The 15,025-nt window shown below is 43.8% G+C and overlaps 1 protein-coding gene across 1 annotated transcript in view; it reads left to right on the top strand.

Annotated features, from left to right (window-relative positions):
- The first annotated feature begins 1,721 nt into the window (after positions 1 to 1,721).
- Positions 1,722 to 15,025, top strand: part of WDR45B (WD repeat domain 45B) — a 28,870-nt gene continuing 15,566 nt past the window's right edge. Inside the window, exons 1-2 of the mRNA XM_080923849.1 lie at positions 1,722 to 1,848; positions 6,932 to 7,006. Coding sequence (XP_080779975.1) covers positions 1,782 to 1,848; positions 6,932 to 7,006 — 142 coding nt within the window. The 5' untranslated portion in view covers positions 1,722 to 1,781. The remainder of the gene's footprint in view (positions 1,849 to 6,931; positions 7,007 to 15,025) is intronic.

Raw genomic sequence — 15,025 nt, 5'->3', positions numbered from 1 at the left:
TTGCCTCCTTTGCCTGCCTCGTGATGTTTACCACAAAACTTAGTTTTGTCCTATGTCATCTTTGGAAAGGATTTCTTCCCAGAGAAGGAATGCAGAGAAAGTAGTCTGGGTGTCATGACTAATGCCTATAGTCCCAGTTCTTTGGAGTTTGAAGCAATATTGTTGCCATATCTTGACCAACTTGGAACTACACCATGAGTTCCAGGGTTAGAGAGTGAAACCTGGTCTCAACGAGATAAAGTGGAAGCACTAAAAGGCACCACTCTTATGTGTCTCCTGGTGTCAGAGGGTTGTTAGAGCTGTGCCAGGCACTTCCCAGGAAATGAAGCCCCTTGTGACTCTTTGCTAAAAACAAACAAACAAACAAAGCAAAACAAAAACAAAAACCACCACAATATTCTGACATTATAAAGGCTCAAGCCTAAGTTTCTTTTCTGGTCCTGCTGCTTAGGAAGCTAGACACTATGAGGGATTAAACAACAGGAAAACTGAAATAAGACAAAGCTCAAATATTCTAAGATTTTACTAGTGATTTACAATGTTTTATCATTTTCTGAGGCTCTAGATAGTATCAATGTCCTTAGAGAAAATGAAATGTAGCCACCTAGGCCACTGAAGGCCTGAAGCTGGGGTCATTCAGTTCTGTGAAGATGAGAATAGATATCCACAGAGAAGCAGGTGAGTGTGTAAACCAGTGAACCCAAAGGAACAGGCATCCTTGACAGTGGCCAACTAGGAAGACATCCTGGCAGGACTTATTGTTATGCAGAAGTTCTCACAGATGGCTTGGACATAGCTGCACTTTCTTAGGTTCAAAGCTAGAGAGATGAAAGGGCAGTTCAATTAAAATCCCTGAAGTGGTTTTTCCTCTCCTCTTCAGTGCTGATGGGATGGATGGTGGGCTGTTTGGAACTAAGCCAGGCCAGACTGGTCCTTCTGTTTCAGCTTCTTGAATACTTCTAAGATGCTACAAGTCTTCATTTGGGAGAAAGGATGATAAAGAGGTAAGAGGAGATGCCAGTGAGGAGAAAGGGGAACCGGAGAATGAATGGAAATTACCATCCTTCACAGCCTTTAAGTTTGACTCTTGTCAAACTGGAGTCCAGACCTCTATAACCAGGGTACCCCAAACAACAGTCGCGGAGCAGGGGAATCTTTCTTGTGGGACTGTGTCCTATTAAACTTTTGTCTTAAAAACAGGGAATTCTTGGAGAATTTGTGTCTGTGGGAAGACGTGTCAGATGGGTGGAAAAGCTTGGGAAGACGGGATAGTCCGTCTGTGTTTATCTTTTGGGGGAAACTGTGTGCTTAGAAAATGTAGGTACCATTACAAGGAGGCTGCTTCTGGTCGAACAAGATGTATGTCGTGGGAACGTGGTGAGGGTTCCGGGAGATTGTGTGTGGTGGGCAGGAGTGTAGTTGGAGAGGCCTCTTTATTACCCTGTCCTTGGTCCTGTCGATCCCGCCCTGCTCCCTCCGTAGCTTTCCCTCTGCTCCGTCCTGCCCCGCCCCTTATGGACGCACTGGGCGAGTCCTTGCCACCTACTTCCCTGAGTTGGACGTGCCTGGCACTCGGCCCAAACTAGTGGCGCGCACGCGCACACGCACGCGCACCATAGGCCCGCGCGCACTGACGACGCAGCACTGACGACACACGCACGACGCAAGCCCCTAGGACCCTCGCTTCCGGCCGCGGCGGCCCTAGCGCCGCGCGACCGGATAGATCATCTGATTTTCAGCGGTATGCGGTGCTGAGGAGCGACGGACCCTACGACGGCACCATGAACCTCCTGCCGTGTAACCCCCACGGCAACGGGCTGCTGTACGCCGGCTTCAACCAGGACCACGGTGAGACCCAGGGCTCAGCCCTGGCAAAACCCCAGCCCTTCCGGGAGACCGGACCCGACGCTGCCGCGACCGCAGGGCCTCGGAGCTGTCGCGAGTGTCCCTCGGACCCTAACGGGAGACTCAGTCACGTCCTGAGATCTCAGACTCACTCTGGCGGCTCTTTCAGGAAATCTCCGAACCACCCTGTAGGGAGATCCTCCTTTCCAGCCGGGGCATCCATAGTGGGGCGTACCACACACACCCCACCCCTCCGCGCGCTGCCACCGCCGGGGTCGGCGGGCCGTGTCACTTTTTTTACGGGGTACCTAGAACCCGCAGGCTTACCGCCGGGCGTCAGGGTCTCAAGCGCTTACGTTGCCAGCGGGTGGTGTAGTAGGTCCTGTCCGTCGCGGGGCGGCAGTTTGTCGACGTTCTTGTAGGCTGGCACCTTCATGAAGTGTAGGTTCTTCGCCTTGATGCGTGTCCTAACAGTACACCTCGTCCTCCCCTCTAGTATTTTCTTCTCTTCAGGAGAATGAAAGGATTTACATAATTTGTGTTTTCGGGAACTGCCTCTTGCCTCTTCGAGTTCGGGGTCTTGGAGAAGGTATTCTTGCTACTGAGTTCTGTGCTCCAAGAAGTGCGCGGGAACCCCTCTTGGTAGGGATTGTATCCCCTCCCCCGCCTCAGATGTCAGATTCCCTCTATGTTTTATTTTATTTCTTACAACACGGTTTCTCTGCGTAATCCTGACTGTCCCGGAACTCATCTTGTTCAGGCTTCTCTTGAGCTGTGTGCTCCAGGGATCTTCCCTCCACAGCCCCTGGAGCGGGTGGAATTACATGCTGATTCTATTGCTCCTGGCTAAGAAGATGAATTTTTTAAAATTTATTTTCATTTTTGAGACGGCTGGCACTGTATCTCTGGCTGGCCTGGAACTGCCTATACTTCCTTAAAAAAATGTTCACCACCCAGCTGTTCTGATTTTTGAGGTGGGGTCTTACTATGCAGACTATGGTTCTCCTGCTTCTGTACCACCAAACCATCTTTATACCGTTCCTCTCAGGATAATTTTAAATAATTTATTTTAAGGTGCTGGTTATACAAAAAATAATTTTAAGTAGATAGTGCTTTTTTTTTTAAATCTCATCTATATATTTACTTGGAGTTCATGTGCTAGGCATTTGAGGAAGTTTGAGGGATCCATACATTTAATATAATCAAAACCTAAAGGATAGCTATAGCATTCCTAAGGTAAACCAAGGTAAGAGGTAGAGAATGTGCATATCCCGTGACAAGTATGAAGAGCCTTCTTTTAGTTCAGAGACAGGCAAAAGTATTATTGCCCTGTGAAGGGGAGGCAGAAGCGGGCAGATCTCTTGAGCCTGAAGCTAGCCCTGTCTACAGAGTAAGTTCCAAGACAGCCAGGGCTACACAGAGAAACCCTGTTTCCAAAAACCAAAGAGAAGAGAGAGATAGACAAACAGAAAGAAAATAGCTCTTGAGTTGGCAAATTGTCTTAGTTAACTTTTCTGTTGTTGTGATGAGGTATCATGATCAAGTCAACTAATACAAGAGTTTATTGCGAATGTAGTTTCAGAGGGTTAGAGTCCATGGCCATGATGGCAGTGGGGAGGCAGGCATGTCACTGGAGCAGTAGCTGAGAGCTTACACCTGTTCCACAAGCAAGAAACAGACTTGGGAATGGTGTGAACTTTTGGAACCTCAAAGCATGCTCTGAATGACACACCTTTTCCTTTTCTAACAAGGCCATATCTCTAAATCAGACATTCACAGAAATGTAGCTCAGTTCATGGAGTGTATGCCTAGCTTTCTTGACATCATAGGTTTGGGCTCTAGTATTTCCCTTAACTAGAACTGGTGATACAGTCCTGTAATCTCAGCATTGGGGAAGTGGAGGCAAGAGCATCAGGAGTTTCAAGGTCATTGTGGACTATAAGAGACCTGTTTCAAAAAGACATAGACTTTAATGCAAAGTTTCTGGCTACGGTTAAGCCTTATAGTATGAACACACATCAAAACAGTTGAGTCAGTCACAGTTTGGTTTTGTATATACTGATGTTTAGATTTGATGTTTTTTTTTTTTGTTTTGTTTTTGAGACAGGGTTTCTCTGTAGCTCTGGCTGTCCTAGAACTCCGTCTGTAGACCAGGATTGCCTCAAACTCACAAAGATCCTCCTGCCTCTGCCTTCCAAGTGTTAGGATTAAAGACATGTGCCACCACTGACTGGCTGCTGTTGATGTTTTAAACAACTATTACAAAATCGAGTTTAGATATGTGTGTGTGTGTGTGTGTGTGTGTGTGTGTGTGTGTGTGTGTGTGTGTGTGTAGGTACACATGAACGCACACTCATGTGGAGGCCAGAGGTGGGTAGTGGGTGTCTTCCTGTACCATTTAATCTCCTGAGACAGTCACTGTACCTGAAACTAGCCCTTTTAGTAAATCTAGCTGGCTGTTGAGCTTCTAGGCTTCTGAGTTGCACTTATGTCTGCCCCTCAATGATAGGGTTTTAGGTACATGGGAGGACTGTATTGGCTTTTATGTAGGTTCCAGGGATATGAGCCTTGTTTCTCATGCCTGCACAGAAGCACTACTGTTGATACCTCTCTAGCCCCAGAAATCACTGTGAAGTACAGCTTTCAAGGACTGGAGAGATAAATTACTTGTTCAGAGCACTTGTTGCTCTTTCAGAGGATGGGGTTTTGGTTCTCAGCCCTCTGCAACTCTCATTTCCAAGGGATCCTATGCCCTCTTCCAGCTTCTCCAGGCACTGCATGCCCAAGATCACATACAGACGGGCACACAGCCACATTTTTTTTTAAAAATTGCCTGTAGTTTTACATTGCTGAAATTACTGTTGCTGTAAATGTTAAAGAGATGGCTTAACCTTTTATTGGCCCCTGTGGTCTCACTCCGAGACACTGCTCTACTGCAGAGCCAGGCACACACCATGGGGTCCCCATACTACTTGGCACTCCAGGCTGACTCTATGAACTCTGGTACGGTTCACCCTATTGCCCCTGCTGCTTCTTTCCCAGGTGGATACGACTGCCCCGGCACGTTCCTTTCCTCTACCGCCTGGTACAAACATGATTCCACAACCCAGGTTTATATATTAAATTCTTAATCTACAAATCCTCTACACAATAAACTTACAACCAGTGGACAAAGATATAAGCTGCCCTTCTACAAGAGATAAACAGACCCATAGAAACCCTTAGAAATAATAACCTAATCAAGCTAGAGATGCACCGAGAGAAACGTACACACCTGCCTCCATCTTCGTCCTTCCCCCATTTTCTCCGCAGTCTCCATCTCTTCCATTTTTCTAGCCTTTTCCCTGCCTACCTCTCCACTCTCCAATCATGTATCACCTTAACATCAACTCACACTTCTGAGATATCTTTCCAGACTCATTTTTTTTGGGTTTTATTTTTGTATTTCCAATGAGGATTTTTGTTTTGTTTTGGTTTTGGTTTTTGATTGATTGGTTTGGTGGTAAATTGTTCTCATCAATACATGTTGTTTCTTTCTCAGAATATGTCGCAATTAGCTGTTTTACTTTTGATGTTGGTATTTGTGGCCCTTCCCTTCTTCCCATGAGTACAGTGGTGTCACTGCTGCCTTTAATAGACCATGTGTTTGGTGAGCATTGTTCAGTTTCTGAGGTACTTGTATTCCTCCCTGTTTGCCTTCCACTGAGGAGTTCTCAGTTCAGCGTTCCCATGCACTTTGTGTTTCTATGATTTTGGCTGCTGTGTAGAGGATCTTACTATGATGTTTTGTTTGTTTTGTCTGTTTGTTTTTCTGGTTCTGTATATTACCAGACATCTAGATGTCCACATTTTCTTCTTACTTTCTCCTCCTATTTCCTTTTTCGTCTTCCTGGGTTACATGATCCATTAACATAAAGAGGATATTATAAACTAGTACAATTTGATAACCTAGCACTTGAGAGTTTCAGATTCTGGGTCAGATAAGTTACCTTTTAGAGCACAAGAGTTAATTTAAACTTTAGTCTCCAGATTACAACTGTCATAGTCTTTGAATCTCTGTTGTTTCGTAAGTGACTTGGGAAGTGACGGAAAATACAGAATCTGGCTGTAGAGGTGAAGAGATGAACAGGACACCTCAGAGTCTTCTGTGTTCCTTTACACCCCTAAACAGCAGCTGTGAGGAGCCAAGCTTTGTAAACATTGAATTGAAACACACAGACAAACAAAAATGCAGGATTTGGTTTTTCTTCTCTTAGCCAAAGCTTGATATGGACAGAAGTTGGGCATTGTGTTTGAAGTTAGTTAATGTAGGTTTCAGTTCCTAGCAGTGCCTTTTCTTGAGTTTGTGAATGGGGACAGTGACTGGGATGGCCTAAGTCAGTTACTGCTTGTGACTAGGACAGAAGTTTGAGGAATATGAGCAATTCCCGGGACGAATTGGGTGTGTTTTTCCCATTTGGAAGAGAAAATATAAAATCTGGCTGTAGAGGTGATGCGGTGGAGCAGAGCTGGTAGAGTGGATCTCAGATCCTTTCTATCCTTTCACCCAAGAATGAAGACATGGAGACTTTAGGACTGCCTTCTAAGAGATCACTCTGCAGGTGGAAAAGAGCAGCCTTTTGTCCCCTTCTCCAGTTTAGAGTCCATGACCTCTGTCTTGTCTCCAGTATACTGCAAGTCCCTAATTAACCTGTGTCTACACTGACCAGGATTGTGTGTTTATTGTGAACCTCTATACATGAATTTTGTCACTGCCTCTTCAGGCCCCACTATACTTTACACAGTTCTCAAGCACCGTGTTCAACTGAAAAGGGAAGTCTGGTGAGAGTCTAATAACAGTGAGAAGTGGGTAGTATGCCCAGTGTTTAAGCAGAACCTGGTCCTCAGGAATGCCAGAGCAGGATCCTTCAGTGAAACTGCATGTTAAGTGACAATCCAAAGTACATCCCTGGAAATGATATTTTTGAATTAGCTTAGGCTTAGTATGCAGCATATATGGCTTGAACATGTGACAGAAGCTTTCCTGGACTCCTTTTGTTGGCAGCAGTGTGGGGTTAACATGTTTCTTTCATATTTCTTGCCTTAGGGTGTTTTGCATGTGGAATGGAAAATGGATTCCGAGTCTATAACACCGATCCACTCAAAGAAAAAGAGAAACAAGGTAAGGGAGTGATGAACATCTCCTGGTTCCCCGTATGATCCTCAGTCTAGAGAAGGAAGGAAAGTTTGTAAACTGGAGTTCTGTGTGCTTCTGTATTCGGAGACAGGTGTGGCCAGACTGCATTCTTCAGTACATTTTCTTGCTTTTCCTTTACTTCTTCAGCCCCTGCTGCCTCTGTAGAAGAATGAGGTGTATTGTATTCGGGGCACTTTCTTTCATGCTTTTCTTGCTAAATGTAAAATTAGAAAAATCAGATCAAGGGTTTCATTTCAGTGTATGGGACTACTAAACTCATTTAAAATGCCCAGTACTTTAAAGGTATTAATAGCTGGGAATAAATAATGGCACATATCTATAACCCTGGTATTCTGATCTTAGCACACTGGAAGCTGAGGTAGGATTTTGAGTTCAAGGCCAAGCAGGGCTTCATAACAAAACAGTCTGAAAAAGAAAATTTTGTTTATAACGATAAATTATAATTCTTCCTGCTTATTTCAGTGTCTTGATCTGTGTTTTTTTTTTTTTTTTTTTTTTTTTTAATTTTTAAAAACTAAAAAGTGGATAGGCATGGTGGCACACACTTTTAATCCCAGCACTCTGGAGGCATATGGGTCACTGTGAGTTCAAGGTCAGCCTGGCCTATAAAGTGAGTTCCAGGATAGCCAGAGCTCTACATAGAGAAACCTTGTCTTAAAAGCAAACAAAAAAGGTGTTTTGCCTGTATGTATATGTCTGTGTACTTTATGCTTGCCTGGTGTGAAAGAGGCCAGAAGAGGATGTTGGATCTCCTGGAACTGGAATCATAGACAGTTATGAGCCACATGTATCCAGATATTAACCCTGAGTCCCTGGAAAGAGCAGCCTGTTTTGTAAATATTTAACAAAAATTATTATTGGTTTATCTCTTTACCGGCCCAGAGGTCTCACTCCTCAAGCCCGATTTTAGCTTGGAGCTGCGTGCTCCTCTGGTGCCTGGTCTGAGCCATCACCACGACCCAACTTGACCGCGAAACTCTCTGCCCATCCCAGGATGTTTCTCAACCCCAGAATCCCACAAACACAACTCTACAGCCTGATAGCTTTTTATACAGGTTTATATAGTCAACTCTCAATCCACAAATCCTCTACACAACAAGATTGCATCAAATAGATAAAGATACAGACTGCCCTTCTGTATGAGATATTAGACCTATAAAATCCTTAATGTTCATAGCTTTCTAACACCAATAAATCCCACCTGGGTCCAGCTGGTCCTTGGGAAGCTCCCTGTTGGCATGACCTCTAACCCCGTCCTCTGACCTCTTCTGACCTCTCAGCCCTCTCTACTTCCCTCCTCCTGGCCAGTCACTGGCTTTCCTTTGTTTTACTAATTAAAATGGGAGGGTTCTGTTGGATTCTTGACTAGCCTGCCCTTCTTGGGGAAGTACAATTAACATTAAAATACAAATAGCTTCAGAACAATCTACAGCAGCCAGTGCTTTTAACTGCTAAGCCATCTTTTTTAGCTCCTTAACCTGTTTTCATAAAATAAAAAATTTAAAACTGGAACCAGAAATTGTGTAAGTAAAATAATTGTGCTTTTCAATTTATGATTGGTATTTACAAGTAGAGTTTTTTCGGTGTAGTTTTTCTTTTTTTAACATTTGGCAGTTTCTGGTTCTCGCCTACTGGGATAGTAAAGCACCTGGAGGCAGAAGAGTTTGAGGCCTGGCAAGGATATATAGTGAAACCCTGAAGTGGAAACTTGAGGGTTCTTTGGAAAGTCAGTTGTGTTGGGTGGTATTTTGCTGGGGCAAACACATGAAGGAGTGTTTTCCTGAAGTGGCCACAAGTGAAAGGCTAAGACAGACTAGTGGAGGAATGTTTCACTAAAGCAGACACGGGAAAGGATGTTCTGCTAAGGCAAACATGTGATGAAGGATTCTTCACTAACAACATGCATGTTTTGGTTTGCCTCACATTGCATAGTTGTGTTCCATTTGTTGGGACTCCATAGAGAGAACTGCACCAAAAAACAAAAAAACAAAAAAACAAAACAAAAAAAAAAAACAAAAAACAAAAAAACCCAAAAAAAGCAGTCAAGAGATCACAACGACCCTATTCCTGGTCCACCATCACCTCTAATTTTTCTTTTTTAATTAAACCAAAACAGGGGAATGTTGGGATTCTGTAAACCCACCCCCTCAATTACCTGGCAGTAGCCAGGTATGCTCCGCCTCAGTGACCTAACACTATAAAAGGGGCTGCTTGCCCCCTCCTCTCTCTCTTGGCCTCTCTTGCCTCCTGGCTCTCTTGCTCTCCCAATCCTAACTCTCCTCTTCCCCTTCCCTTCCCCCCTTTCTCTTCAGGTGCTCATGGCTGGCCTCTACTCTACTTCCCACTCTATCTCTCTCTGCCTCTACTATCCTCTTAACTCTCCCATGACCTGAATAAACTCTATTCTGTACTATAAAAAACAAAACCAAAAAAAAACTTCTGGTGGTGTGCTGCAGTTTGAGGCTGATTGTCAGTGATGTCAGCTGAAGGAGACACACGTGCTGAGACAAGGCCTGTGGAGGACGTGATGCTTGGGGGTATATCACTAGGACTCCAGGGACGGTGGAGGAAACTGAGCTAGGCTTGATTATAGAGTTAACTACACAGAGCTTGTTGGTTTTGAGTTTTCCCTAATCTTCGCTTCACTGAGAGAGGCACAGCTGAGAACTTTTCCTGGTGTTCCGTTGGCTCTGATTCCTCCTGCTGACTTGTGCCAAGGCTAAGGTCTGGCTGTCTCTACTAGGTCATGCCATAGCTGCTGATTTGTGTTTGATTTCCCAGCTCTACCAAACCAGACTGCTAGTGTTTGTGAGTAGATTGAGCTGAGCTGCGCAGCTTCTGACTCCTGTGAACTGAACTGGTGATTTCCTGACAGTGCAAATAGGATTTGCTCCAAAGAACTCTGTTAAACAGGTCTGCCTTCCCTCTATCCTTTCTTTCCACTACTTCTGGTGGATGGTGGGCTAGAAGGGAGGTTAAAGTGTTTAAGAACCATCATTAAAAATAGACTTTGAGGGGCTGGAGAGATCGCACAGCAGTAAAGAGCACTGACTGCTTTTCTAGAAGTCCTGAGTTCAATTCCTGGCAACCATATGGTGGCTCACAACCTGTAATGGGGATCCAATGCCCTTTTCTGGTGTGTCTGAAGACAGCGACAGTGTAATCACATAGATGAAATAAATAAATCCCTTTAAAAAATATAGGATTTGAAAAAAAATTAAAGTCATAAGAACCTGTCTCAAAAACAAGCAAATAAAAAAAAACACTTTTTTATTCTGTGATGAAACACCATAATCGAAGCAATTTGAGGAGGAAAGGCTTATGTACCCCAAGGCACAGTGAAGTGAAGCCAAGGCAGAAAGTCAAGCAGAGTAGGAACTGATGCAGAGGCTATGTGCTGCTTACTGGTTTACTCTCCATGGCTTGCCCAGCCTGCTTTCTTATAGAACCCAGGAGTGGCACCCCTACTACCACCACTATCACTAATTAAGAAAATGACCTACAAGCCAACTTACAGCCACATCTTATGGAATTATTTTCTCCATTGAGGTGTCCTCCTCTCTCTCAGGTGACTCTAGCTTTTGTCTAGTTGACATAAAACTAGCTGCATAGACACCAGAACTAAAAATAAGATCAGTGCGATCCACTAGTAATACCACTGTCATGTGTGTATGTCACATAGACACACATTCACATACTACTGTTTCCTTTTTATATATGTGTGTCAACACTGCCATGTGTGTGTTTGGTGCTTGCAAGGGCCAGAAGAGGGTGCTGGCTGTGTGTGTTGGGAATCAAATGTGGGTTCTCTGAAAAAGCAGCTAGGACTTGACTGCTGTGTCTCCTCAGCCACACAGTACTTGGGGTTTGTTTGCCTTTATTCCACTGGCTCACCTCCTGAATAGTGACGTAGGGGTTGTGCCCTGGTACAGGACTATCCTCTATCTGAACCCTGTGTTGTCTCCTAGTGTAACTGTCCTAGTAAGGAGCCTGTGAGATGGGCTGTTAGATGAGCAGTTGCCTCTTTTAAGGGACCCACTGCACATACAGGAAGCTAGGGGCAAGAGAAGCCCCTCTTTAAAATCCCAACTCTTCTGGTTGGGGGCAACAATTTTCTTGTTTCTATAAGCTCAGCTCAGTCACCTGAGCAAGATGGCTAATTCAGGAAGGCTGAGAAGCTTAGGGAAGGGCTGTCTGGAGTTTATAAACAGATCCTGTCCTGGTCCTACTGTAATGTTTTGGGATCACACTTGGCACTGAGGACATTTAAAAAAAATACACCCAAGGATGCTACATATGAATGAATTACTGTATCCTTTGGTTGTAGAACTATAAACAAAAAAAAAAAAAAAAAAAGTTCTTCCTTCAGAAACACAATTCTTGCCAGGTGTGGTGGCATGCGCCTTTAATTCTAGTACTCAGGGTTAGGGTTAGAGGCAGAGGCAGGCAGATCTCTGGCCAAACCTGGTCTACAAGAGTTCCAGAACAGCCTGGACTGTCACATAGAAACCCTGTCTTGAAAAACCAAGTAAATAAATGAAGGAAGAAAGGAAGCAAGCAAGTACAGTCTCTTCACACCATGCAAAGTTGGATAGAATGTGTTTGACACATGCCTCGCCTAGCAGTCAGAGGCCTGCTGCTGTTGTCACTTTATCTCTTTATACAGATGAGAACTACTAGTTCTGTTGCTATGTACCTGTTGGTCTTTGGATGCTAGGGCTGGAGATACATGGGAGAGAGGCATAAACTCCTCAACTGGTTACCTGCTGTCAGATCTTAGCTTGCTAACCACAGTACCCGTGCGCCTGCTCTTTCTTGCCTTGGGCTATGATGTCGTCATACTTTAAGGTCACCAGTGCTTTAACGAAGGCACTAGAGAAATTGGAAGTTTGGAAGCAAAGGCCATGGGCCGACTGCTTATCTAGGAATGATGTGAAGATGGTTCACACACAGCTCAGGTGGAGATTGAAGAGTGGGCTGTTTTGTAACCTGGTAAAAGTTTAAATTTGTAGAACCTTTTCTGATTTGGAAGTGTGGTTCGTTTTTATATAAATAAGCCGGTTGGTATTACAGGTGTACTTAAAGGATTTCAACTAAAGGAAAACGTGGGGAAATGACACTAAGACACGGTATGAAGATATTACTTGGAGCAATTTCTAATTTAAAAAAAAAAAAGAAGATAGTAGGTGCTGAATGACCTTCATTAAAACATTGATTACCTTGGTTATGGCCCACCTTACTGTTGTGTGTGCCTGAAGTAGAAATTTCAAGATTGATCTGCATCCTGACCTGAAGAGAGGTGGCCGTGACACCTCAAGGCCGGTATGGGACTCAGTCAGCACTGTTCTATGAGAGCAGGAATAAGAGACAGTTTTCATGATGAGAAATTAGATTTTCCATTTCAAAAATAACTTCATAGCAGTAGTAAAGTAGGGGATGAAGTGAGATTGCTGTACAGATTGATGTCGACCTTCCACCCTAGCACTCTGTTCCAAAGTAGATGTTATTGGGAGTCTAGACCTCAGATCCTTTTTGCCTGAGTATTGAGACCTGGTCACTGGGATCTTCTGAGGCAGCCCATGCCCTAGTGACTTGAGATAGGGATCCTGTTTTTTTAGTACCTTAAGTTCTTAAGCAGAAGTGCCCTTGGTAATACTCAGTGCTATCTCTGGGTCTTACACCTAGAGGCTTAGAAGGCAGCCCCAGTCTTTTTGGGAGGCCCTGATGCACTTACGTGCAGTGACAGTAGGGTCAGATGGAAGGTCACCTGTGACAAGGACTCATCATCTTCAACTTCGGGTAGCTTGTCCCACAAAAAGCCTTAACTTCCCTTTTGCTGCCCTCTGGAATTGGCCATAGAAAGCTATTCCCCCACTTTTCTCCCCTTCCTTTGCCCTCACCCACAAAGTACACTGATCATACAGCTATTAGTAGTCTATGTGGGTTTGGAGATTGCACATAACATAATAAGCACCCTTAACTCTTCACAAAGCCACACCCCCAACCCTGATTGTTTATTCATTTATTGGCCAGGGTCTCACAATGTACACCTGGATGGCCTCAGACTCCTGAGTGTGTAGCTTAGGCTGGCCTTGATCTTTGATTCCTCTGCTTCAAACAGGCCTGTGTCACTTTACCAGGCTTCTTATTTTAACTCTTAGGTTTGAGGTCTTGGTGACTTGACATTTATACTGGCTGGTTTTGTGTTTCAACTTGACACTGCTGGAGTTATCACAGATAAAGTAGCCTCCCTTGAGGAAATGCCTCCATAAGATCCAGCTGTAAGGTATTTCCTTAATTAGTGATTAAGGGGGAGGGCCTAGCCCATTGTGGGTGGTGCCATCCCTGTGTTCCTAGTCCTGGGTTCTATAAGAAAACTGAGCAAGCCAGGGGAAGCAATCCAGTAAGCAGCACCCCTCCATGTTCCTGCCCTGTGTGAGTTCCTGTCCTGACTTTCTTTGATAACGGACAGCAATGTGGAAGTGTTAGTTGAATAAGCCCTTTCCTCTCCAACTTACCTCTTGGTCATGATGTTCTGTGCAGGAATACAACCCTGACTAAGATAACATTGATGCTTTAAATTCCATCTGTCAGCCAGTAGCACATTCACACACTCACACACACACATACGAGGTGGGGTGCTGCATATGTACTTGTATGCTTGTGGAGTTCAGAGGTCACCCTGAGATGATGTTTTTCAGTTTGCTGTTCACTTTGCTTTTTGAATGTCTGGGGTTTAGCATAGTATAGTCTGGCTGACTTGCCCCCGGGGTCCTCCTTTCTCTCCCTCAAGACATGGCTTTTTATATAGATGCTGAGGATTGAACTTCATTTTCTCCAACCCTTTTACCTTTAAATACTACTTTTAGGATTATTTTGTTTCTGAAAAGGCACAGGGAGAAAATAACTGCCAATGAAATTTTAAAACATTAAAAATACTTTTAAGTAGTATGTGATGGTTTGTGATATTAAAATTAGGGGAAAGACACTAAAACACTTGTATGAAGATATTACTTGGAGCAATTTCTAATTTTAAAAAATTGATAGGTGGGTGTTGAATGACCTTCATTAAAACATAATTACCTTGGTTATAGCCCACCTTTACAGTTGTGTGCAGTAGAAATGTCAAGATTGATCTGCAAGAAGTAAAAATACTTTTAAGTTGCTTGTGATGGTTTGAGATAGCATGCACTACATAGTAAATTCCAAGCCAGCTAGGGTTACAATGTGAGAGCCTCTAACAAAAAAACAAACAAACAAACAAAAAAAACACACACACACACAAAATGAATAAATAAAAAAATGTGGCTTGCAGGACATTTCATTACACTGTGAACCTCAAGATTGTGTTGTTTGTTGAAAAAAAAATCTGTTTCTAGTTGTGATGTGGCTCTTAGCACATACCTTTAGTCCCAAACAGTGAAGGTAAAGTTAATTTGTAGAAGGAAGTATCTACTTTGAAAGTGAGGACAAAGTGACAAATTGGCAAAAGATTTGACAGAATAGGATACGCCCAACTCTCACAAGAAGAGAAAAAAAACAGAGTAGCACAGAGAAAAAAGGAGGTTGTTTTACTGGGATAGCGGTATAGAGACAGGTTGCAGAGAGAAAACAAGCTAGACACAGGTGAAGACAGAGAAAGCCAGAGAATGTGAGGAGCCAGAAGCTTAGAACAGAGTGTAGTTTGAGGCCAAGCAGAGCAATGCAAGAGAAGCCACATAGAATCGGTCAACTTGGAGAGGAGTTTTGAGACAGAACAACTTGAGTTGATCAGCCAGCCAGGGATCAGGAAGAGCAAGAAAGAGTAAACTTATTCAGCAGTAAGTCTGCGGCTGAAAATATTCTAGACCCATATAAGATTGTATGGAGGTTAGAAGCTTCCAGAACTAGGGCTAGGTTAGCATATGGAGGCAGTAAGCCTCAGAGATGACAATACAGCCCCCCCCCCACCAAAGATACCTTTACAGTGTTTAAAAAGAATTC

The sequence above is a fragment of the Micromys minutus genome (assembly GCF_963924665.1).
Source record: "Micromys minutus genome assembly, chromosome: 10".
In the NCBI taxonomy this organism is placed as follows: Eukaryota; Metazoa; Chordata; class Mammalia; order Rodentia; family Muridae; genus Micromys; species Micromys minutus.
The sequence above is the reverse complement of the archived record's forward strand: the minus strand, read 5'-3'. Positions and strand labels throughout refer to the sequence as shown.